The sequence below is a fragment of the Lissotriton helveticus genome, chromosome 8 (assembly GCF_964261635.1).
Source record: "Lissotriton helveticus chromosome 8, aLisHel1.1, whole genome shotgun sequence".
NCBI lineage: Eukaryota > Metazoa > Chordata > Amphibia > Caudata > Salamandridae > Lissotriton > Lissotriton helveticus.
The window spans coordinates 803,924,553-803,950,158 of NC_136069.1; the positions used below are offsets into that span (position 1 = coordinate 803,924,553).

Here is a 25,606-nt window from a genome sequence, read left to right on the forward strand (position 1 = left end):
ACTACTGTGTATGTCTCTGACGGGCTCGTGCATCTGTGCAGTGGCAGTGTGTGTTTAGTGGACTTGTGTGTTTGAGCAGTGGGTTTGTGTGTGCAGTCCGAGGGATACTGAGCCACAGTCCTACTGGGTTAAGGCCGGACTACAAATGGCCTTTGACTTTATTGCAGACATGACTTTCCAATGTCCCTTAGGGCTGGTGAATAAAATTCACCCGTAATCAAGCTGTTCACATTTTGGCCCGACATATTACTCTGAAGCAAATTGGCTTCAATGTACCCAAATATTTTGCTCTGAGAAAAGGGGAAAATGTCATGAATTGGAAATAGTTTGCTTCAAAATCATATTGCAGAGATCATAGTTTACAAAAAGCATTAAGTGCTGTGAACTATCTTCAGGCTGTTCAATCACTGACCAACCGAGACAACACAATTTAATGTTAAATTCCAAAATTGTTATTTTTCTTTTTTTTTTGCTTTGACTGGTGCTCACCTACATCATTTATTTCTCTCCATTTGTTCTACTAATTCAAACCGATACTGAAAAATCCTATATTAATAGAATTTATTAGCTACTCCATAAGTGAGCTCCCTCAGTCGTATTAGTGACTACGAGAGGGTTTATTTTTTCCCTTATAGAATCTCTCTGTGCTTTTCTCACAGCTGTGAGTGTTGGCATAGCCATCATTCAGAGCACCTTCTCCTAGCGATGGGGAAAAAAATGTTTCATCTCTGGGAGAGTGAATTCACCTATGTAGTCCAGGTGGGAGAGGGCTTCAACTTCGCCCATAAGCTCCTCGGTTGTGAGGGAGCTTTTTTGAAGCTCCCCTTACAGTACAGAGTGAATGAGAGGTTATTAATCCTCCCCTATTTAGCCCTCTTTTCTCTAGGTGGCTTTAAAGGAGAACCTCCAGTTTCTCTTAAAGTGATCCCAGCATAATGGAGGCATGTGAGGAAAATGTTCCAGTCCCTCTGCAGTGAACTCCCCTATATGCCAAGAATGGCTGAGCGAGATAATCATATAATTACTGGTTCCGCCTCCTCCTCTTCCTCATGCAGTTTCAAAGGGCCACATTAAGTCAAAGTAATTGCGCAGGTTACTTTCTGTATCAACCTGTCCTTTTTGTGAAATCACTGATGACACTTTAGTGATGAGAGAGATGGACAGTTGCTTTGTATCTTGGGTTTTAGAGGGCACAGGCTTAAGTACCTCTCCCCAGCATGGAGGTCCTGCATGTCATGCTTCCCTGCTTTTAATGCATCACTGCATTTCCTTGTTCTACTTCTGTGGATGTCGCAGGGCCTATCAGAAAACAGCTGTGGGATCTGTTCATCTGACCGTGGAGGTTATATTCCTCTATCTGTGCCTTGTTACAACTAACACCCCTACATACACCAATTGTTGAAAACAGACCCCCCCTCATTATATCAGTAGTACATATTAGACACAATTGCTAGCACCATCCTGTGCATAGCATGGTAACAGGCCATTCAGTTGTGTCAGTATTTTCTCTTCAGCAGCACATCCAGAGTGAGCTACGCGAGCACATCAACTTGTAGTACACGTTTGACAACTCTTGACCCAATCATGCCCACAACACAGCCTTGTAATGTACCACCTTAATGGTACATTCATTCAGTCTATGCTGCATCTATATCCACTTACCAATATACATATAAACCATCCTGAAAACATTAACTTAAACTTACCACACCCAAATGCAAATAAGATATTCAAGCTATATAATGGGAAAAGGTTTTCGTGTTCGCCCTTGTGACTGATGTTATCGATAGGTGGGACAAGTAGATTTTTTTTTAGGACAAGTAGATTTGAGTTGCTTTTCGTCCCTAGGACAAGCAGTTTATTTTATAAATTCCACACCCCTGGGCATACGTGGGCGTAATGACCTGTATGCGTCACTGTACAAATAATTATGCCAACAGGTTTCTGCCTCTAATCAGCCTTGGGTCTAAGGCATTCGTCAGGGCTGTGTCTGTGCCCCCTACACCTCAATTAGAAAGTGCTGGGTGGGCTTAGATATAAGCTGAGGATCTACCTCTCAACTGTATTCAACTTTTGCCCAACGTCTGCAATGTTAACTTGGCAGCCTGGCATCCCTCTACCAAGATGGTATATGCCGGCCATTGGAACACATTTGTGGCATGGTGTACAGCCAAACAGGTTGAGCCCTTATCTGCAGTCCTTTCCCAGGTTCTTCTGTTTATCCTTATCTTGGCACAGCAGGGCTCTGCATTGGGCACTTTGAAGTGTTATTTGTCGGCCATTTCCGCCTTCCTGTCGCTGCCAAGTCAGCCTTCCCTCTTCAAGTCCCCTGTTGTAAATATGATCCTTAAAAGTTTGCAACTATTTTTTTCCTCCAGCTCCTTTCATTAAACCTCAGAGGGACCTTAACTTGGCCCTTTCCTTCCTTATGTGTGCTCTTTTTGAGTCTCTACATACCTGCCCTCTTTGGCTTCTCACGATCAAGAAGGTCTTTTTGGTGACAGATGGTCTTTTTGGCATTTCAGTGAACTACAGGCATTTTCATCTCAACCTTCATACGTCGTCTCCTTCCCAGACAAACTGGTCCTTTGGACTCAAGCACCCTTCTTGCCTAAGGTAGTAACCCTGTTCCATTTATGCCTTTGCCTACTTTTTTTCCTCCGCCTCATCCCTCTAAGGATGAGGAGAGACTCCACCACCTGGACCTAAAAACAGCGTTACGTTCTACCTTGACCACACAAAACCATTCCGTGTGGGCGATCTATTCTTTGTGGGAAAGGTTTGGGCCAAAAAATTGAAAGCCGTGCAGAAACGGACCATCTCCAGTTGGATTGTGCTCTGCAGTGAGATCTGCCATGCATTGTCTAAGAAAGAACCCCCAGATGGTTTGCGTTCTCATTCCACCACAGCAAGTTGTGACCACAGCGTTAGCACAAGGAGTTCTGGGACTCGATATCTGTCAGGCAGTAACGTGGGCCTCGCTGCACTTTTTCACCAAACACTACTGCCTGAACAGTCAGGTCTGTCAGCAGGGACACTTTTATATATATATTTTTTAAAACCTTTATTTATCATTTGCAAGTAACATCACAGTCATTTAGGTTACATTCATGCAAGATACAAACGTTTTACAATCTTATAGGTACATCGTATTGAGCATGTGATCCGAGCAAATACAGTACACGCTGAGGCCTCCACCGCACTAGCATATCCTCTATACAGGTGCAAAGCAGACACCGCAGGCGGTCCATCCGTCCAGCAGTGCAAACTAGGCAGCTCTGTCCCCAGGAAACAGCTTTGCCAGTCTCTTTACATTGTATTGGTTCGCAGTCATGGAGCCCAGAGGAAGGGTCGTACCCAACATGGCATTGTGTGCGAGATATATATGCGTACTCTATCTATGCCCTATCCTCCTGGCTGTCAGCAGCAAGTTCTCCCTGTGGTGGTGTAGTTGTCAACAAGTAAGCCTGTAGTGGGCCCCAGATGTCCTTCGGCCTGCTGCGTATAGGCAGTAATTCAGCATATATGTTGTGTTGGTCCTGGCAATAAAGTATGTCTCCCAGCCATTCCTTAAACTTCGGAGCCCTCCCCCTGCCCCACCGACATGCCACCCTCCGTTTCGCCAGCAATAAGGGCACATCTATAAATCTCCGAATGGGCTTAGGCACCTCCAATGTATATCCCAGCAGCATCACTAGTGGGTCTCTGTCGATCGTGCCGTCCGACATTTCCTGCAATGCCGCATGCACCTGCGACCAGTAGTCATACACCGCAGGGCACTCCCACGCCAGGTGTAAAAAACCTGCACCCTCCGTATGGCACCTGTCGCATCTATCAGTAGTTGCCAGCTGAAACCGCAACTTACGAACTGGCGTGTAATAAAAGCGTTGTACAGCTAGAAGATATATTGGCTGTAATGGCGCAACAGTATTTCCACTGGTCCTCAGTGATTTCGCTGCCTATGTCCGAACTCCACGACACTCGTGCCGGACTCTCCAGCCCGCTGCGCTGTAGTCTGATATTATTGTACAATCGGAAGACAAGATGGCGGCCATCCGACATCAGCATGGCATGCAACGGCAATACCAGCTCCGGTTCGTTCGGAAAATCTACCAATACATTCCGCATCCCCTGCTTCAGTCTGATGTAATAAAATACCTCTAAGGGGATTGGCCGCACCTCCCGAAAGAACTGTTCCCGAGTACGAAACTGGCCTTCGAGGAACAAATCGCCCCATACGCCAATCTTAAGCCGTGTGCACATCAATTGGAAACCTGTCTCCTGCAACAGCGATAGACGAGGATGATATGTTAGCGGCATCACCGGGGAGTACAATAATTGGGTTTGAAGGACTCGCGCCACTCTGCCCCACGCGTCTACCGTGCAGGTCACCGTGTTAGGCGGCGTATCTAGAACCCTCACCGTTCCCTGTAGCATCCCACTGAGTGGGAGAGGACGTACTATCCAATCCTCCGCCGCTATCTGTGGCATGAATGGGGTAGGTTTCATCCAGTGATACGCATATTGCGCCTGGGCACTTAAGTAGTATACCTCGAAATCTGGCACATCAAAGCCACCTTTCTCGTACGGCTGCGTCAAAATAGCCCAACGCACTCGCGGCTGCTTACCCCCCCAAAACAGGCGCAGGAGTTCCGCCCTTAAGCGTTTGAAGAAATAAGCGCCGGGATAATAAGGAATATTTTGAAATAAGTATAAAAATCGCGGCACTACCACCATTTTAATGAGTGATGCTCTGCCCGCCATAGATAGCGGCAACGACTTCCATCGTGTTACATCATCGGCCAATTTAGTGATAGCCACTCCATAATTAAGTCGGAGTGTCTCCTCCCTGTCCAGCGATTATCACAATACCCAGATAACGAAGGTCCGCGTCGCACCACTCCAGCGGGTAGTCTAGCTGGAACGGTACTACCGCCCCGTGAGTGGGAAGAATTGCGAATTTTTTTTTTCCAGTTTATGTGCACCCCCGATAATCTCCCAAAGACTATAAATTCACGCAGGATAGGATTAAGGTTAAGCTGCGGATCTTTCACATACAGCGTAATGTCATCTGCGTATAACGACACTCCTATTTGACGCTGGAAACAATTGAAAGCACTAACCTTATGCAACTGGCGAATACGACATGCCAACGGTTCTATCGCTATAGCGAACAACAATGGGGAGAGGGGGCACCCCTGCCTGGTGCCTCTCGTGATAGGCATTTGAGGCGACAACACTCCATTGATAATCCCTCTTGCCACTGGCCTGGTATAAAGCAGTTCGATCCATGCAACAAACATTTTTGGAAAGCCCATCCTATGTAAGATAGCGAAAAGGTACTCCCATTCAACGGAGTCAAACGCTTTTGTTGCGTCAAGAAATATGGCAGCAACCGGGAGCTCCGGGGCTATAGTCGGAATCAGAGAGAACAGTGTGCGAAGATTATGCGTGGTAGCGCGTCCCGGGACAAAACCGGCCTGATCCGGCAGCACTATCTTAGTCATAATCAGCGACAATCTTGTTGCAAGAACTTTAGCAAATATCTTGGCATCACAATTGATTAAAGATAGCGGTCTATAAGAGTCAGTGTCCGTCGGATCTTTACCTGGCTTCAACAACGAAGTTATCGCTAACTCTCTCATGGATCCCGGCAATATCCCTACATCCAAAGACTCCTCAAAAACTTCCTTCAGTACCGGCGCCATAGTATCTACGTAGCATTTGTAAAATTCGGCGGGGAGCCAATCCAGGCCTGCCGCCTTACCGTTGCTCAGTGACATAATTGCGTCCCTTATCTCGTCCACCTCCAGTGGCGCTCCCAGAAACGACCTGTGAGCATCACTCAACCAACATAGCGCAATGTCGTCTAAAAAACTCCCGTATTCCACTCCCTCTGTCTGCTGCGAAGTGTATAGCGTTCGGTAGTGAGCCAGAAACTCGTCTTGAATCTGTTTTGTATCCTGACACCGGGTACCCCCTGGCGTTGCAATCTCCAGTATATTAGTACTAAACCGCGGCCGCCTAGTGATTGCTGTAAGTACTTTACCCGGTCTGTCCCCCTCCCAATACCTTCGCGCCGTCCAATATTTTCCCCTAAATTTAACTTCCCTCGCAGCCTCTTCCTCATATTCTGAGAGCTTGTCCCGAAATGTCTTATGCACCTCTGGTCCTCCACCCCTTGCCATCTTAATTTCCAGCTCCCTCAATTCTCTGTCTAATGTCTCTATTGTCCTCTGGATGTCCCTCAGTACCCCGAATCCCTTAGATATACTAAATCCACGAATTGTCACCTTGAAGGCTTCCCATACCATTTCCACCTTTCGACCGAGCCCTTATTTCTAGGAAAAAAACCTCTATTTCTTCCCCCAACTCCGTCTTGAATACCGTGTCTAGCAACACTGAGGGGAGCAGTCTCCATGGAGGCCTCACTGTATCATGTCCCGGCATGCCCACCTGCACCAACACCGGGCAATGATCTGAGTATGTTCTGGGCAAATGTGTCACCTTCCCCAACCCACTGCTAAGGCCCCGCGATAGAAAGCAGTAGTCAAGCCTAGCCCATGTGTTCGCATGTGTTGTAAAGTGCGTCCCCTCTTTGTGTGTGGGATGTGGAAACCGCCAATTATCAACTAAGCCAGCTTCCTCTATTATGCCCAGCAGTACATCCCTCGCTTGTTTATTATACTGCCCACAACCATCAGATCTATCCGCTCCAGGCACCAGCGCAACATTAAAATCCCCTCCCCAGATGATGTGTGTAGCTTCTGTACTCAGCATGTGCCCCCGGAGTGTTGTGAAGAATTCCGGCGTGTCCACATTAGGTGCATAACAATTCACAATTACCACAGTGTCAGTGCCCAATCTGCCCCACAGTATCACATAACGCCCATCAGGGTCCAGAATGTCTCCCAGCACGTGCATTTTGAGGGATTTCCTTATTAGCACAGCAGTCCCTTTGGCATAAGTTGGAATATGATGAAAATCTCATAATTGAAGCCCACTTACTAGCAAACTTTGGTTCGGAGCGCCGGTGGATATGCGTCTCCTGTAACAGTGCTATCTGCACATTGTGCCTGTCTAAATATGCAAGTACATTTCTCCCCTTTCTGGCGTCATTGAGGCCTCTCACATTCCAGGATAGTACCGATAGCTTACCCGCCACATTGGCCATCAGTACCTACGTGAAGTATATCTGCAGCTCCTGTACCTGGTCCAGACCACCGCTCTATCATACCATACCACAGTAGCCATTGCATTTGAAATCTTGCTCGTAACCTCACGTAACCTCACGTTTTCGCATTCACTCCCCCTGTCCCACCCCCCCCCTCACTGACACTTCCCTGCCAGCCTTGTCCCACTCCTCCCTCACCTCCCCGCCCCCACCCTGAACAAAAAACCAATCCCTCTCCAACATGTATTCTACCAATACCCGAACTACAACAACCGGTAAGCAGGTCCAGTCCCATCTGAGAATCACCATCCAGCCCATCCCCTCACGATTCACCAGCAACCAGCCACCCCAATACGGTTGAACAACGCCAGTCCGCATCAGCGCCCGCCAGCACTCACTCACCCACAACACAGACAGAACCACATCGTCTCCAATCTCTGCCACACAGCCCTCGAACCATTTCTCCACTCCATTTCCCATCCCTCCCACCTCCCACTGAAGCAACCCCAACTTGCCAGTCTCCATGCCCCTCCCCCCCTATCACTGCCAGCAAACAACCCAACAACAGCAGTGAAATAAACAGCATTAATGGGGTACTCCCTATTAGGGTCATCCGGGGTACACGCAGTGCCATCCCCCTCTCCTCGCCCTTCAACCTGAACCACCCTCCCAGGGCGTTATGAGGGAAGGGGATGGTGCCTGGCAGACAGTTCCAACACCTGTCCACAATGTTCAGTTCCAATCGGATGACCAACCACCCTCTCGAACCCTCTGCAGAAATTGTAATGATCCACTGCAGCTTCGACGCTCAATAAGTATCCATTGCATTATTCGTCTTGTACACGTTGGCTCTCCTCATCATCCTCATCACCGTCTCCATGGCGACAACTACGATCGCGTCGCAACATTTTAAGGAAGTCTTCCACCTGTTGCGGATTCAGAAAAAAATGTTGTTTCGCCTGGTGAGTCACCCTTAGCTTTGCTGGATTCAACAACGCATAGTCAATTTGCAACTGTCGTAGCTTCTTCTTAACATCTAAAAACTTCCACCGCTGCTCCTGCACCATAGGTGTGAAATCCGGATATATGGAAAAGCTAACTCCGTCACACACCATGTTCTGGGTGTTCCGCGCCGCCCGGAGTGCAATATCCCTGTCTCGATAATTTAGAAGCCTCGCAATGATTGGCCGAGGCGGAGCGCCAGGTTTAGGCTGCGGCCCCAGGGAGCGTTGGGCCCGCTCAACTATGAACTGGTTAGAGAAGGCTTCTGCGCCTATTGCCGTCTGTAGGATCCGCTCCACATATTCCTCCATTCGCCCCGTGTTGGTAGATTCCGGCACTCCTACCACGCGGATGTTATTGCGTCTGCTGCGTGCTTCCAACTCTTCATTCTTTGCAGCTATTACCCTGAGGATGTTATCCATTCTCGAAAGCTGAGTGGGACGCTACTGTGTCATCACTGCTTGATATTCTTCTCTCCGCCTCAGTTATACGTTCTTCGTGAACGTCCATTTTGTGCGCAATAGCGTCCATTCTGGAAGATATGCGGTCTACTTTGTCCACCACGGTCGCAAACCCTTGTTTCATTTCTTGGTGTATCAATTGCATGTCCGGGGCACTAGCAGTTAAACTCGTCCCCGCTGCCGTCGGATTCTGGGTCCCACCAGTATCCGGTGTAGTGCGCATGCTTTTCTTCAACGGAGGCGCAGAGTCAAATGAGATCTTGGGCTGTCGGTTGTCCTGACGCCCCATGATGGAACGTTTGGAGGGAGTCGAGACGTTCAGTGGACTCTCCTCACCACCGCTATCCCGCGACGCACAGGACCCCTTGTGCATATGAAGGGCAAGCGCTGCGTATCAAGGTCCAGCAAAGCGTTCCAGCATCCGCCTCGCACCAACAATGGCGTGCCTCGAGACCCCAGGCTCACACCAGAGCTGGCAGTTAGTCCCCCTGCGGCTGCAGCCACCACTCTCTTCGTTAAGCACACCTTCACAAATCACCATCAGTGGCAGTCCCAGGGCACCAGCTTAGGCAGAGCACCTTGTTACTCACTCGGCCAAGTCTTCACTCCAGCAACCAGTGCCCGTGCAAAAAAATAACTGCAGGATCAAATAGCTAAAACCAGCTGCAGCCCCCGGTGCAAGATATAGGGGCAAATAGCATGGCACTCGCACCTCCCTAAACCAGAGTCTCTGTAGGCCGCACAGGTTCTGCCAACGATCGGGTCTTAAACCCGGCAAGAATGTCTTCCCCTACATGTGCCTGCAGTGTTCCACAATCAGCCGACCCTCAGCAACGTAGGCCCAGGTAGAACCCGCAGTGCGCGCTCGTCAGGGCTGCCCAGGATCAGAGTGGGTCCGTGCGTCAGTGCCCACCGGGACCGCCCAGCACCGCAACACAACCGGACCTCAAGTCACTTACTGGCAGGCACCTTCGCCGTCTTGGTGCAAGCTGGTACCTCCCCCGTCTCCACCACGCACCAGTGAGCCCAGCTCCGTGACCGCCCTCGTGCGGGCCGGCGCTAGCAGCTTCTCAATCCCAGCCACCGGGCGTATTCGGCTCGCTTCTCGTCGCCGCTCCAACCCGGGGTGTCCTTGCAGCCAGCAGCAGGCAGTCCTCGGCGCCAGCGTTCAGTGCTCCGCCGTAGAGTGAAGTAGGCAGGCCACCGCCCTCCGTCACCCTCGTCTCAGTGCGGGCGCTCCCGCGTCGGTACAGACCCCCGGCGTTCGCCTGCTCACCTCCCGCATCCGATGACAGTATCAGCCAACGCAGGCACTCCGGGTCCAAGCCCCAGGGCCACTCGTCTCCTCAGTCGCTTCACCCTGGGGGTGCAGATGGCATTCAGCCGACGTGGCCTAGTCGCCTCGTGGCACGCCGCGGCCTCTCGTACAGCACCTTGCCCAGGCGCGTCAGCCACTACTCTCCGGCGTCCAGTCCGGCAGGAGCCTCACCTCCCGTATCTTCGGCAATTCAAAGCGCAGGGCAGTAAGACTCTCCACGATCACTCCGCAGATCCTCCACGACAGGTACCATGTGTTTTTGGACAGGTAGCAGATCAGAAAGTGAGGATAAATAACGAATCAACAGGCCAGGCAGCAGGAGCCTCACAGATGTGCGGCCATTCTGCTCGTGCGCCCTCTCGCGCCCCTAGCATGGGCACTTTACCTGTTCGGTTCTGCAGAATTTTTTGGTTTAAATACTGTTCTCAGACACACCTCCGGGAAGATATTGCTTTGGTATCTATTCTAAGGTAAAGAATTTGGAGGTAGAAGTATCTATCAGTTGAACAAGTTACTTACCTTCTGTAATGCCTTATCTGGTAGAGACTCTTTCTAACCCCGGATTGTTTACGTACCACCCATTCTCCCCACTCTGCGAACTGATTTTTACAGTTAAGGACTGTTCCCTTTTTCAGGGTCCTTGTTCCACACACCAGTGGGCAGTCTTCGTCATGGCTTCATGCTTCTGGTGTCGATAGTCGTAAAATGAAACTGACATCAGCTTTCTGGGGTGTCGCCTATATAGGCACCGCACACGTCACTTCTAGTATGGATGACGCCACACAGAACCAAACTACACCATGTACCGGCACGCAGATGTGCTGTTAATAAAAACATTCAGGATTCAGTCTGACGCCTTGGGATAATTCCATGGTAAGGAATCTGCAGCTAGATAGTCTGTACCAGATAAGGCACTACGGAAGGTAAGTAACATGTTAATTGAGGTAATGTGGCTGTAGAGAAGCTATGAGCTGCTCCGCTGTCAGCCAAACTGTGCGGGCTACAGAGGAGCAGAGCAGCTGTCTGCAAGTTTCTCAGCTGCTCTTCTCTTATAGTCTCCAACTGCTGTAGCCTCCCGAATCTATCCTCTCTTACAATCTATTACCCTACTGCCTGCCACTTCTCTTCTACTGTTCACAGTGTTATCAAATGGGTTAATCTGAGTCTTGCAAAACACCAAGCCTCAGTCCCAGTGGAGAATTTCTCGTCAATGGATCAAGACATCTTCCTTTAGACAAGCTTTGTATCCTGATCCATTGATCAATGTACAGCTGTCTGACCTCTTTGTATTGCTGTACAGCCTCACCTTCTCACAGCACAAAGAAATAGCAAATAATAACCTGGAAAATCCGTACACCAAGCAGTTTGGCCTTTGTATTCATCTTTCTTCTTCACCAGCCTGCAGCATTGTGTACAACTTACTTCTCCTTACCGCCTTTCTTAATACTGCATTTAACACCTCCATTAAGGCCATAAAGACAAGCTATGCAAGAGAAGGGCATTGAGGTTAAGGCACTCTACCTGTGGCATCTCCTTGAGTGGGCCTGGAAAGGGTATAGATCCAGAATCCCTGTCCCATATCACTCCCTTAAATCCTCCCATAACCCACTCACTCCCTTTTTATTGTTAACCTAATTGCATTCCTTTGTCGCAGTCCCTCTTATTGGTGGAGTTCGCATCGCTCAGGGATGAATCTCTCCGCCAATAAAATACAGCTGAATATCTACATAGTGGCTGTTAAACTAGTTCCTTCTTGGTGCCCATGTTCAATGAGAAACCAAGAAGATTCTAGGACTTGGGGAACAATCTAATAGAGAAGTGACATAACACCAGTACGAAGAACAAGACTAGTTCCAAGAGAGAACGAAGGAGAGATTGCAAAACTGAAGATCCAGACAAGAGATGTAAATCAGGGATTGATATGAAAGGTGTGAAGGATCAGAAGTATCAGAAGAATTTTTAGAATAACCTAAATGCTCCATTCCAGCAGCTGATGTTGTGATGAAAACATTCTCAATTATCACCGTCTATAGTCTGGAGAATGTTGTGCCTTCTTTTATTAAATATTCAAAAGGCATTTTTGTCACAGCCACTTACTTCAGTTTTTGAGGCCTTGCCTTTGACAGTGCATGCACTTTCTCTTGCGAGAGTTTTGGTATGCAATAAGGGACTTGGAGCCTGCCCATTGGTTACCATTCGCTGGCTTCATTGTCACTCTTATTTTCTGTCTCCTTTTTGGGCGGAGCCTGCCAGCCTTACTTCCTCTTCTTTCCTCTGGAGCATAGGCCAAGTACAGATTGATTGTTTTTGATTAATGTCCTTTTTTCATATTACCTGCCTCATGTATGTCTCTCTTGTGTTGCTCTCTTTAACCTGGTCCCCTTACTGTTGTGCTCACCCATAAGCTTCTCTCCTCCACCCCTACCCTCTCCCATGTTGCCTTTTTTCTCTTTTTTTGCTTTTATATGGTTCAACTCAACCTGAATGTATTGAAGCGCTTTCATTGGCACCAGTTACATTACACATGGGCACTTTAATGATTTTTAGGCACAGTTCTGCCATGAATCACATGATGTGGAGTCGACGCCAAGCCTCAAACCTGGTTCCCAGTTTCCAAAGTCTGCAGCTCTGGCCATTTCATCACATCCTCTCCCCAACGTTGCTTTCACGTTCATCTCCAGACCCTCCCCCGTGTTGCTTCCGCAGTCCTGCCAAGTACCATGAATCAGGTGTTTAGATTGACTCATTTTAGTGTGGTGATCCTCATCACTGCACTAAAATGCATTAGTCATGCATTTTTGTTTGAAATCTATTTTATTTTCAATATGAAGAGTAGAACATAGGTCCAGATGTACACAGCGTTAAGCCCACAACCCATTTAGGGCCGGCCGCGCTTCATTCAAGTGTCTCCCAGAAAGTCACGGATTTTTAGCATAATACCAGTGATGGTGAGCTACGTCAGACAGGAGCTGCATTAACAACAGCGTGTGGCCGGAAAGTGTGGTGCAGACTGTGCTGCAAGAATTGTACTGCCTCATTCAGTCAGTCTGTGTTGAAAAAGTGACTTTAAACATTAGCAGTCTGTTCTCTCCATGATGGGTTCTGACTGCCGTGGCTGCTGGGCTCAGCTGGCTGCATTGATTTGTTAACAGCTGCATAGCTGCCAAGGTTTGAAATTGTTTAATACCACAAGTTACACCCATATGAGCAACGACAAACTGTAAGATCTGCAAACAGCTACAAAACACCCTAAATAGAAAGGCACGTATCTCTCTCTTTCATGTTTCATTTGTTTTATAGTGCTCCTCATACCAGTGTAGGGTGTCCGAGTGCTTTACATCATACACAGATTATACAGGGACAACAAATCATGCATGTGTTCATCAGTATATAGGAAATGTTACATAAGACCGTGAGGACTACAAGTTGTTGGAATCAAATGTTATCCATACTAGTAGCAAGTATATTTTAAGTGTGTTGGGTCCAGAGAAGCACAAACGCAGGATTTTAAATATTCCACAGTCATTGGTTTTAGCAAAAAGAATGTATTTCTACCCAAACTACTTTATTTAGAAACATTAGGATAATAAAAAAACGGGGGGGGGGGGGGGGGATAACGTTCTATCCTATACCACGCAATTGAATGCAGCTCCTTGATTGCAGTTTATATATAATTGTGTTATATCTGAACGACATTATTAGTTACCCACAGGCGTCAGACTGGATCCGGATAATTTTTTCTCAGCAGTACCCCTGTATGTCGGTATGTGGCATCGGTTGACTTCGCATTCGTCGTGGGCATCGTGATCGCTGGGATGACGTCGCAGTATCTACTTAGACGCCTCCTCTGCATGCTGACCTCAGTTCTTTCTTTTTCTGCAGATCTGGATAGAGCGGTACCCTTAGTTACTTTTTGACTAACCTTTTTTGACTTTTGTCAATCTCTTTTTTGAACTCGTTTCGACTCCTGATGCACGAGGGATGTCAAGTTGTCGACCCGGCTTCCAGCCTTGTGACTCCTGTCACAATATGATGCCGGTCACCGATCCGCACCTTGTGCACATTTGGTGCCTAGAGCGCGACCACGACTTGAAGTTGTGCTCCGACTGCCGGGCTTTGAATCCTAAGTCTTTGCAGGAGCTGTCGCTAAAGGTTTTGGAGACCCTGCAGTCGGCTCTGTGCCGTTTGAGGTCCTGGTTGAGGGAATGGTTGCTGGACCGGTGGCAGAGCCACCACCACAATTCGTCCTCAAAGTCTTCGTCTTCGGGTAAGTTGATGCACAAAAAGAAGGTGAAGAAGGATCGTCGCTCTTCGCCTCCTCCCTGTCCATCGGCCGACGAGGGACACCGAGGGTCGTCGTTTCCCAGCTCTGCCTTCGGAGCCTGCTGGGACTGCTCTGCGCTTCCCTCCTTTTCCGGGAGCCTGTACGTCCCATGCCCTGCTTCATGCATTTCGCGAAGCCCTCCATTCCATCTTTGGGCAGCCTTACTCCGCCGGCGCGCCATCATGCTCTGTGGATTCGGCTTGGGGCCCTTGGCCTTCGATTCTGGCCTCAGTCCGCAGGGCCCCCAAGGATCCAGGCCTGGATCCTGATCGGCGCCTGTCAAAGTCACGGTGCCTTCCCCAGCACTGATTCTTCTGATGACACCTCCACCGCCTCCGATGCTGGTTGCCTCCCGGTCGGCTTCGACCCCAGCCTCCTTCCCGACTTGGGCACGGAGCCAGACTGGCGTGGACCGACGCCGGTACCGGCGCTGACTTGTACTTTTGTACCACTGTTCTACCCTAGCGTTTCTTATCGCCCTGAGTGGCTGCCAGAGGCAGATGAGGAAGACCGGGTTGAGGTCTGTTGACCCTCTAGCAGACCAGCTTGAAGAGCCAGACTGGAGAGAGGAGTTGGGTGAGGCCAGTGGTCTGGATACCTCACCAGACCTTGGTATGCTTTCTCCTCCTACTGTGGCCATGGAGGAAGGAGCGTAGAGGGGGGCTGAGGCCTTGGGCCTTGAGCTTCCTGCGGTGGCATTCAGGACTAACCTTCTGACTGAGGTGTTTCAGCTGGCAGCGGCCTCTTCGAAGCCCCTGCTGCTGTTCAATTAGGCCCTCACAGACATCTTTCTGGGCACTTGGTCCAAGCCCAGCACAGGCCCTCCTGTGGATAGGATGATTACCCGACGCCACCGCCTGTCCCCAGGTGACCTAGTTTTCCTCTCCCAACACCCTACCCCTGAGAGCTCCAACCCTCAACATCCAAAGGTGCATTCCCTACTGCTCCTCCAGATAGGGAATCAAAGAAGCTGGACCATCAAGGCAAGAAGATGTTTTCTTCCCCCACCTTAGGACTGCTGTCGGTGAACACTGCATCTCTCTTGGGCCGTTACACCCACTCGTGTTGGACAGGGCTGCCACAGTGTCCGGAGGAGGCCTGGTCCGTACTCTCCCGTGCGTACGCAGAAGGTAGAAATGTGGGCTGGGTACCACCAGCATGCTGAGTAGAATGATTTCTACATCAGTAGCCTTGAGGCGCTACGCCTGGCTGAGGTCCACTGGCTTCTCCAGGATGTTCAATCGACTTTTGGCCATTCTCTTTAATGACTCTCACCTGTTTGGCGACAAGGCGGATAATGCGCTCAAGTGCTTCAAGGATTCTAGAGCTATGGCCAGATCCTTGATCCTCGTTGCCACCTCTCGCCCCGTACAGTCTGCCTTTCGCCCCTTTCATGGCTACGGAAGGGGTGCCCCACCACGTTCCGCCCAGGGCCACCGGCTGGCACAAGCTACCCAGCCTCTGCACGGCCAGGGACGTTGGACCCTGCGCCGTGGGTCTGGAGGCCAGCAGGTGGGCCAGTCCAGCAGTGCCCCCTCTACAGCAGCCTCCAAACCTTCCTAGTCCGACCTTTCAGGGCCACCAGTTGCCAGTGGGTTGCAGGATCCGCCATCACCTCCCTCACTCGCACAACATAACGTCGGACAGGTGGGTTTTGCAGATAGTCCGAAGGGGCTACTCCCTCCCGTTCGAGACTACCCCTCCCTCCATGCCACCAACATTCCATTGCATGTCGGAGGATCACTTGGCCCTTCTCCGTCAGGAAGTTACATTTCTCTTGGCCAAGGGAGCCATCGAGCGAGTCCCTGTGCCAGAAGTAAGGCATGGTTGTCACTCCCACTACTTCCTGGTATCCAAGAAGGACAAAGGCCTGCGTCCTATCTTGGATCTCAGGGATGTCAACTGCTTCCTCCGGAAGGATAAGTTCAAAATGTTGACATTAGCTCAGGTCTTGTCTGCCCTCGACCCTGAAGACTGGATGGTAGCGTTGGACTTCTAGGATGCTTACTTCCACATCCCTGTCCTGCCAGCCACGGGCATTTTCAGTTCACTGTGCTCCCCTTTGGCCTTACCAGTTCCCCACGGGAGTTCATGAAAGTGATGGAGGTGGTCGCAGCTCACCTGCCCAGATCAGGTGTTCCAGTCTTTCCCTATCTCGACGACTGGCTGTTGAAGGCGGGCTCGCCTCAGGCTCTCGTCTCCCATCTCCAGACCATGACGGACCTCTTGCATTCACGGGGGTACACTATCAACGAGCCAAAGTCACACCTGATTCCCTCTCATAAGCTCCTTTTATTCAGAGCAGTTCTTGATACATTCAGTTTCTGGTTTATCCTCCTGAAAATCGAGTCCGTGATATTTGAGCCATGATACCAATGTTTCAGCTTCTGTCCCAGATGAGAATGACCCAGAGGTTGCTGGGCCTCATGGCCTCCTGCATCCTGCTGGTGGATCATGCCAGGTGGCATATGCCAGGTGGCATATGCGGGCTCTGCAGTGGGACCTGAAGTTCCAGTGGGCGCAGCCTAAGGGGAATCTTTCCTATTGCGTCCAGATCTCAAATGGCACGGCACACCAATTGCAGTGGTGGCTAATGGACCAGGATTGGGTCAACGGCAGATCCCTCTCACTTCCCCAACCAGAGTTCACACTGGTGACAGATGTGTCACTCCTGGGATGAGGCGGCCACATGGGAGAGGCAGAGATCAGAGGTCTCTGGTCTCCGGACGATTCCGGGCTCCACATCAATCTTCTGGAACTCCGGCAATTTGTCTGGCACTGAAGGCATTCCTTCCTTCTGTCAAAGGGAGGGTAATGCAGGTGTTCACGGACAAAACCACAGCGATGTGGTACTGCAACAAACAGGTCGTGGACCCTGTGTCAAGAGGCTCTTTGCCTTTGGACGCGGCTGGAACATCAGGGTGTGTCCCTGGTGGTTCAACACCTGGCAAGTTCTCTGAACGCCAGGGCGGATGAACTCAGCCACCGGTGCATGATGGATCACGAATGGCGTTTGCACTCGGAGGTGGTGCAAGGTCTCTTTCAGCAGTAGGGAGAGCCTTGGTTAGATCTGTTCGCCACCTAAGAGAATGGGCAATGTCAGCAGTTCTGCGCGTTGGAATTTCCAAGTCGGCACTCGCTCAGCAATGCTTATTGTTGCAAGTGGAATCGCAGTCTTCTATACGTATTTCCGCCTATACCACTTCTGCCCAGAATGCTGAAGAAGATCAAGCGCGTCCGGGCCCAAGTTATTCTTGTGGCTCCTAACTGGCACTAAGAGTATGATATACCGAGCTCTTGAATATGGCCATAGATCCTCCGATCAGACTGCCTCTTCAGGAGGATCTTCTGTCGCAGCTGCAGGGGACGGTCCTCCACCCGAACCTGTTCAGCCTCCACCTCCTTGCGTGGAGATTGAGCGGCGACAGTTGACAGCTTTCGACCTTCCTCCCGAAGTCTGTAATGTCATCTTGGTAGCCAGGCATCCCTCTACTAAGACAGTATACACCTGTAGATGGAACACATTTGTGGCAAGGTGTGCAGCAAAGGCAGTGGTTCTCCTCTTCATTCTTTCTTTGGCCCAGCAGGGCTCAGTTCTGGGCCCTCTTAAAGGCTATCTTTTGGCCATTTCGGCCTTTATTCGCCTTCCTCAACAGCCTTCTCTTTTCAAGTCCCCTATTGTAAATAGATTTCTTATGGGTATTGCCTATTTCCTCCTATTCCTTTCGCAATGCCCCAGTGGGACTTGAATCTGGTCTTAGCTTACCTTAGGTGTTCCTTTCGAGCCACTACATAATTGTCCTACTTTTCTGGTTGCAGATCACCTCTGCTCGCAGGGTGAGTGAGCTTCAAGCTCTATCTTCTAAGCCTCCTTTCTTTGCTGTCCATCCAGACAAGGTTGTCCTTCAAACTAGACCTTCTTTCCTACCCAAAGTGGTTACCTCGTTCGACATAGGTCAGACCCTCACTTTGCACACCTTCTCCCCGCCCCCACATCCTTCCTAGGAGAAGGAGAGACTCCTCCTCCGTCTGCATCCAAAACGTGCATTATCATTTTATCTAGATCACACAAAACAATTCCGGGTGGAGAGCAACTTTTCGTTGGCTATGTGGCCACCAAGAAAGGTTCGGCTGTGCAAAAATGAACCATCTCTCCATGGGTCATCCTTTGCATTAAGATCTGTTACTCCTTAGCAAAAAAGGAGCCTCCAGTAGAACTACGCGCCCATTCCACCAGGGCGACGGCAGCCACTACTGTTTTGGGACATGGAGTCCCCCTCGGTGACATCTGCCAGGCATCCAAGTGGACATCACTGTACACGTTCACTAAGTATTACTGCCTGGATAGTCAAGTCTGGAGAGGCGTTAAGTTCTCCAGGACTTTCTGGTGTGAACTTAGTCCGCAGACCCACCGCCGGGGTTGGAATTACTGGGGTTTCTATTCAAAGGTAAGGAATCTATAGCTAATAGTCTCTTTCACATGAACAAGTTACTTACCTTTGGTAAGGATCTTTCTGTAACAGACATATATTTGTTATAGATTCCTTACCGCCCCACCCATCCTCCACGTTCTGCAAACTGACTTCTAGAGTAAGGGACTCTCTTTCAGGGCACTAGTTTTGTGTATCAGTTTTAATGGCTTGCATGGTTCTGCTCTTCTGGCTTGGAATGTCGTGTAAAAGAACTGACATCATCGCGCAGGTGCGGCGTCTAAATAGATACTGCAACGTCATTCCGGCGATCACGACGCTGATGACGAATGCAGAGTCGACCGACGCCACCTACTGACGCGCAGGAGTATTGCTGAAAAAAATTTCTCCGGATCCAGTCTGACGCCTGGGGGTAATTCTAAGTTAAGGAATCTATAACTAATATATGTCTCTTACAGATATATCGTTACCGAAGGTAAGTAACTTGTTCATTTGGATTGTAGCCTATGAACTGCAAGTAACAAAAGAAACTCTGTGACAAGAGCAGGAACCCACTGAGCTAGCCACATAAAATGCAGTTTAGTGGTCTCTATGGCACACGTTCTTTTCAGCTGGCACATTAACCCTCTGCGCTACTTCATGGTGGGTGAAAACTGCCAATAGACAAAACGCTTATCTGGCTCCAGCAGGAACATTATTCATAAGAGTTGTCATATTTTAATTTCTGCCTGAATACTCCTGGATACACACAGCATCTGAGGGGAGAGCTGGTCCCCATATTGTAGTTAGAAGATCCTATTCCCAAACGGCCCGACCGCTAACAGAGGCAGAAATTGGCAGCGGCACCCAGTAGTGGCCCGTGCAGGTAAGAGTGGTGGGGCGGGGTGGGTAGGGAGTCGAAAGCCGATGATGAGGGAAAATGAAATTTTAAAAAAAAGAAAGCCACTTACTTTGCGCTCGCCGCATCGCCAAGCGCAAGGTAAGTGGTTTTCTCTTTTTAATTGTAATTTTCCCTCATCATCGTATATCGGCTACCTCTCCACACCGCCTCACCACTCTTAGCTGCACAGGCCGCTCCTGAGAGGGAAGCCTGTAGCATCCTTCCCAGAAAGCATATAGTCATAACTCTGTGCTGCAGCGGCCTGCTGCCCTGAAGTGTCTGTGCCTTGTGGTTAGGGTGCACAGCCAAACTCAGGATGGCGGCAGCATTTCCTGGGGGCTCAGGTTCGTCGCAAGGAATTGAAATTAAAACCACTTTCTGCTGTTGCAGCCTGCTCTCCGACTCCAGACCCTGCAGCATAGTGAAATAGTGTCTATCCACATGCATACAGACTTGAGGGTGCTAATTCAAGATAGAACATTCAGCGTCCATTGTGATCCTCTGCAGATAATGACGCTCTTGGCCCATAAGGTGTCAGTGGCACTAACCGTGGTGGGTGGGATGGAGCCAGTTGCTGAAATACAGGGAAGGTCTCACCCCTCTACACTCTTACTCACTGGTACAAGCAGGATGGACCTGCAGACCACGTGAAATGGTACCACCTCTTCTTTGCTTGATTTTACTTGCGAGAAAGTGTCATTTAAGTGTCATACATTTGGTCGTTAAATGTCACTTACTAAGTACATTGAAATTATGAAAATTTCACACACAAGCAATCTTAAACCTTGGCCCCTGAGATTCATGAACAGTGCATTGCTGTCGGACACGAATTATGTAAATATAAGGAAATGTTCGTCCAACGTCAACTTTTCTCTGCATGGCATTGCGCTAAAATCCTTCAAAGTAAACTGCAGTTCATTTGTCATTTGTGTTACTGAAAAAACATGCACATCCTACAAACAAGACTCACTTAACATGTCTGTTTTAACTTTATTTCTCTTATAGTCCAAGATAGTCAGCTTACTGCGCTTGAGTGAAACCGTGCCATTACACCAGTTTTGTTACGTTCTGACCAGTCTGTCTTCCGCTCTACATGCACCGCAGCCTCTGCAAACTCTGCCAAGCCGCATGAAGCACTTACTGCAGTTTATGAAGTTAGTCAGGCAGCTGACATATGACAGTGGTAGTATAATTTAGATGGGGGATAGAGAGTGACAGAGATTTGTAGGCACGCCACACAATGCTACACAATTCCACTTCACACTACTCTATGCTGCCCACTTGCACTCAACACCACACAATTGCACTTCACACAATTGCATTCCACGCCACAAATTTCCACTGTGCACAATGCCACATAGTTCCACTCCACACAATTGCACACAGTTCCACTCCAGACAATGACACACAGTGCCAATCCACTCCGGGCAATACCACACAATTCAACTCCACACTATACCTCACAATTCCACTCCACGCCACACAATGCCACATAATTCCGCTCCATGTCACAGAGTGCCTCTGCACACAAAGCCACACAATTCCAATCCACCCCAGACAGTGCCTCACAATTTGTCTCCACACAATGCCACTCCACTCCACACAGTGCCTGACAATTCCACTTCTCACAATGCCACAAAATTCTGTTCCACTCCACACAATTCCATAGAGTTCTACTCCATGCCACCCAATGCCACTCCACCCCACTCAGTGCCTCACAATTCCAATCCGCACAATGCACCACAAGTCCACTCCACACAAAACCACACATGTCCACTCCACACAATGCAGAAGAGGAAGGTCGCACCCACCATGGCAAAATCATCCATTACACTAGTATTGAAACTTCCTCTGCATTTTACATACAGGTCGTGCTTGTCCTTCTCTTCTTTGCTAGGCCACAGCTTTGTAGGGCCAAAGAGATTACACACGTCAGATGAAAGATAGCGTTTAAAAGTTCAAATATAACTAGCCAAGGAGTGTAGCCAGTAGGAAAGACCCCAACTCTTTTGTTTCTTGTTACACTCTGTCTTCTGTCACTCATTAATATGACTTATTCATGAGGATCTTCTGCTGCAAGGTTCATATCTATTCTCCCTCAGCAAAAGGCTCTTTCTTTGGCCCTCCAGAAGCATATACCTAACAAATGAACCTGGTTTCCTAATGCAAAGGTAGGTCCGGGGGAAGGACAAGAAAAAGGGGCGGCTGTCAACGTTTGCATCCTCCCTATCTAGACATAAAATAACAAAGGAAAACGTGACTGATCAGGAAGACACAAAATAAGTTGACACTCGTAGAGAATTACCCATCATCTGGGATCCCTTCTTATCATGTTTATTCCCCAGCATGTGTAGGACCAGTTGGATTAGAATAGCAAATTATAGGTGTGGCCTCCCCCACCCCTCCTCACCCCCATAGGTGTCATGCTTCATCATTGGCCGCGCCGTATTCACAAGAGAAAATTCTAATGGTGAATAGGCTCCCCATTGTTGCTGGGAATGCTTTTGAGGGTGGGTATCTATGGAAACATGACCTAGAGAGCATAAAAACATCTATGCCCTAACCCCAAGGATTTCTGTTTATTAAGGGTATACCTAAGGGTTGATTAAAAACTATGGTGATGCGTGGGACTGCCTATTTTCTCTTCATCAGAATGGGTTGACATGTTTCTGCCTTTACCGTGCCCCTACAAATGGTCCCTGGCTTTCTTTACGATCCAGATCCTTATTTTCCTGACTCCTTACTATAGTGGTGTCCATTCATGCCATTAGCAAGCATTCACACTATATCCATGCGTACAGTCCTGCTGGATAATATTTGCTGAGTCTGCGGTATTTTGATGGTTCTGTGGAATTGCTACAATGTAAAACACAAATCATAATTGCACTGAGACAATACAAAAAAGAATAAAAATAAAATGACACTACTCCATGAATGCCCAAGGCACATGACGCTGCGTACGGCATTTCCTGATGTCGTCAGCAAGCGTGACCGATGAGGAATGTAGTCTCATTATATGCTTCAGTTTAGAGCTTTATGAGGTCATATTGCTGTGAACGGTAACGGGTGGGTTTAAAAGATCGCATTGCTTTGAACGTAAGGAGTAAAACCAGAAGCATACCTATATTTTGGAAATCTGCTGGGAGCCTTGCGGGTCACTGAAATATATAAATGCGGTAGACTTTTTTTTATTGCAGAATTCTAGGCCCAGGCACAACCACAGTACTGTCCCAATATCTATTTTGTATTCAGAACTGGGGCATGGGGCACATAGTGGGCATGAGTGCATTTTCTAGAAAACTTGTGAAGCTATTGACCCTAATTTAATCAAAGGTTAATTTAAATTACTATGGCACGAGTTTCCAGTCCTAACCAGAGACGTTTTAAGGCCAGGCCTAAGTGGGCTCTGGACCTGGGCCCCAGTCTTTCAGAGGGGCCCCTGATAGAGCCATCTCTGTTCTGCAAAGAATAGAGCCATCTCTGTTCTGCAAAGAATGTTGCCCTGATGACCCTGAATAATTATTACATTGTTTTAAATACCGTTTACCTTTCATTTATTTGTAATGTGGGCGATGTCTGGGAGTCCATCATAGACATTTTGCAAAGAAATGTGTTTGTTTCATGCAACATCCATAAAAAAAAAATTAGATAAAAAAACAACCTGCCATATGGGAAATGGGAGGGTGTCACAGATAATATTTACACTAATATTAGTGAGCTACTGCTGTGTTACAATATTGGAAATCCCTCACTATCCCTGAATATTAGAGGTAAACACATTTAGAATTTGACCAGTGAGTCTGCACTGCCAGTGACCGGGCAAAAAGGCCATGAAAGAGCTGACATTGGATCATAAAATTAAAGCTGGTCCGAACAGGGGCCTCCAAAATACGTTTGGCCCAGGACCCCCAAAATCCTTGTGTCCCTGGTCCTAAACCAAGTTTGTACAAGGTCGAAAATAGCTGGCGGTCGAGCGATGCCTATAGTGTTATATATGAGTGTATTTTCCTATCTTATATATTTTTGCCTTTGCTGAAAAATCTTGTTCAGTAGAACCCATTTATTGTTCGTTTCTAATCTGTAAACCATATTAGACATGCTATAGTAGAAAATTTGATTCAACTTTAAACTGCTGCACATAACGTTTTAAAAAACTTTCTGTCCTTTTCAGTGTCTGTCTCGAGATGCTGCCGGAAACATAAGTCTTCAGTTCCTCGGCACAGTGGTGAGTCTTAAGTAATTTCAAATATGATGAGCTACTCAAATAATGGGATACTATACTTATGGGCACATGAACACTAGAAGGAAATCTAATTTAAAAAAAGGCACACTTCAGTCTGGTATGCCTATCGTTCATATGTTTATCTCATCTGTAGTTGATCTTTCCGACAATTTGTTTAAAATATCAGTTGGTCAAATAATGACTTTCAGTTATTTGAAGGACTGTCTGTCAATAGATCTATTATCGAATAAGTTTCATACTCTGAGGTAGGTCAGAGTCATTGGGTTTATGTCGGCATTATCTGCCTCCAGGGCCTGGTACTTATAGTTCACTTTGGTCCTTTGACACTTTGATAAATTAAATATCCAACAATGAACAACCGCTCTAGTAATGGTTATGTTGTTAGTCTTGTTTTATCATGTTAAGCTTTTTTTTAAGTAATGCTTTTAGATGTAAAAATGAACTGTCCTTTTGTAAAGTTTGCTGTGTATTATGTTGTGTGGGAATATTGAATTTGTGTATCTAATAGTCACTTCTTCCCACAGAACCCTCGTCTTATAAATTAACCCCATGCATAGACTGGATCCGTATAGTTTGTACAGTTAGCAATTGGATCCGTATAGTTTGTACAGTTAGTAATTGGCAACAGAGCGATTTTGGTCTCCCCATGCAGTGGCGCTTCTTGTTGCCAAAACTGTTGTCATCATAAGCTGTATGGAGTTGCTTATTACCCTTGCGAAAGTAATTTGTTTTTTCGCCTCACATTTTTTAAATTTGGTTGAGCTTTTTTAAAGGAGGTAATAGCCCCAAAAGTTAACGGTATTAAACCATGTGAGGACTACAGAATTAAAATACTGTGGTAAAGGATCAACAAAGATGCATATGTTGTCTGAGTCCTGATCGCAACAGCGTCTACAGATAGTCTCAATAGGTGAATATAAGCAGGCATCTCTTTGCTTACATGTGCTGGAAATGATGGACCAATCCCTGTCTTCTAGAGACCAATACCTATATGACACCGCGCCGTGGTACCATCTCTAGTCTCTTAGCAGAAAAGAGTCAGACTCCAGTTGCTGGTCTACTGGATGAAAGATTTAGAGGATTGACATCAGAGTATGGTGAGGGATATCCTAATTATTCTTGAGAAGCTGATATCCACTCCCCAGTCCCTCAGCCAACAGAAGGCAGTCAACAAGGCTATCCTGTTTATTTTCTAGGCAATTGCCATTCAGCATCCCTATGTGCTTCTTTACTGGGGATAGGCTTGGGACATGTGAATTCAAATATGCTCCTTCGGGATGAATCCAACACTTTTCTCTGCCGCCGCAAACTGCATCCATGACAAAGCTGGTCTATCTTCTTTCAGCAGCAAAAGATGCTTTTAAAGTGCCAGGTGCTTTGCCAAAACTAGCACATCTTTGATACTGGTTACCACACCTGCATCGGGAAAACCCCAAGGATTCAACACGGTGCACAAAACAGCCTTGAATGTATTTCTGCTATCTTTGGTAGGGATTCAGAAGGTTAAAACAGAGGTCTGGGCAAGAACTGTACACTGCAAAAAACAGTCGGGTACGTGGGAAAAAGGTATTTTCAAGGGTAGTTTGTTAATGTATTCAGTTTAACTCCTTAGCTGCCGAGGCTGCCCGTTTTGAAGGGCAAGTGACCAGAGTACCATCATGTTGCTGCATGAAGAATCAAGGTTGCCGCCTGTATGCTAAAGATAGTGCCTCACAACCGCCACTTGAAAGAACCAGCACCTGTGGGCATGTGGCTGTAGCGCTAAAATAGAAGT

The 25,606-nt window shown here is 48.0% G+C and overlaps 1 protein-coding gene across 1 annotated transcript in view; it reads left to right on the forward strand.

The window, feature by feature from the left end:
- Positions 1–25,606, forward strand: part of PCCA (propionyl-CoA carboxylase subunit alpha) — a 2,354,189-nt gene that overhangs the window by 1,724,933 nt on the left and 603,650 nt on the right. The window contains exon 21 of the mRNA XM_078657621.1: positions 23,761–23,814. Within this exon, the coding sequence (XP_078513747.1) occupies positions 23,761–23,814 (54 nt within the window). The remainder of the gene's footprint in view (positions 1–23,760; positions 23,815–25,606) is intronic.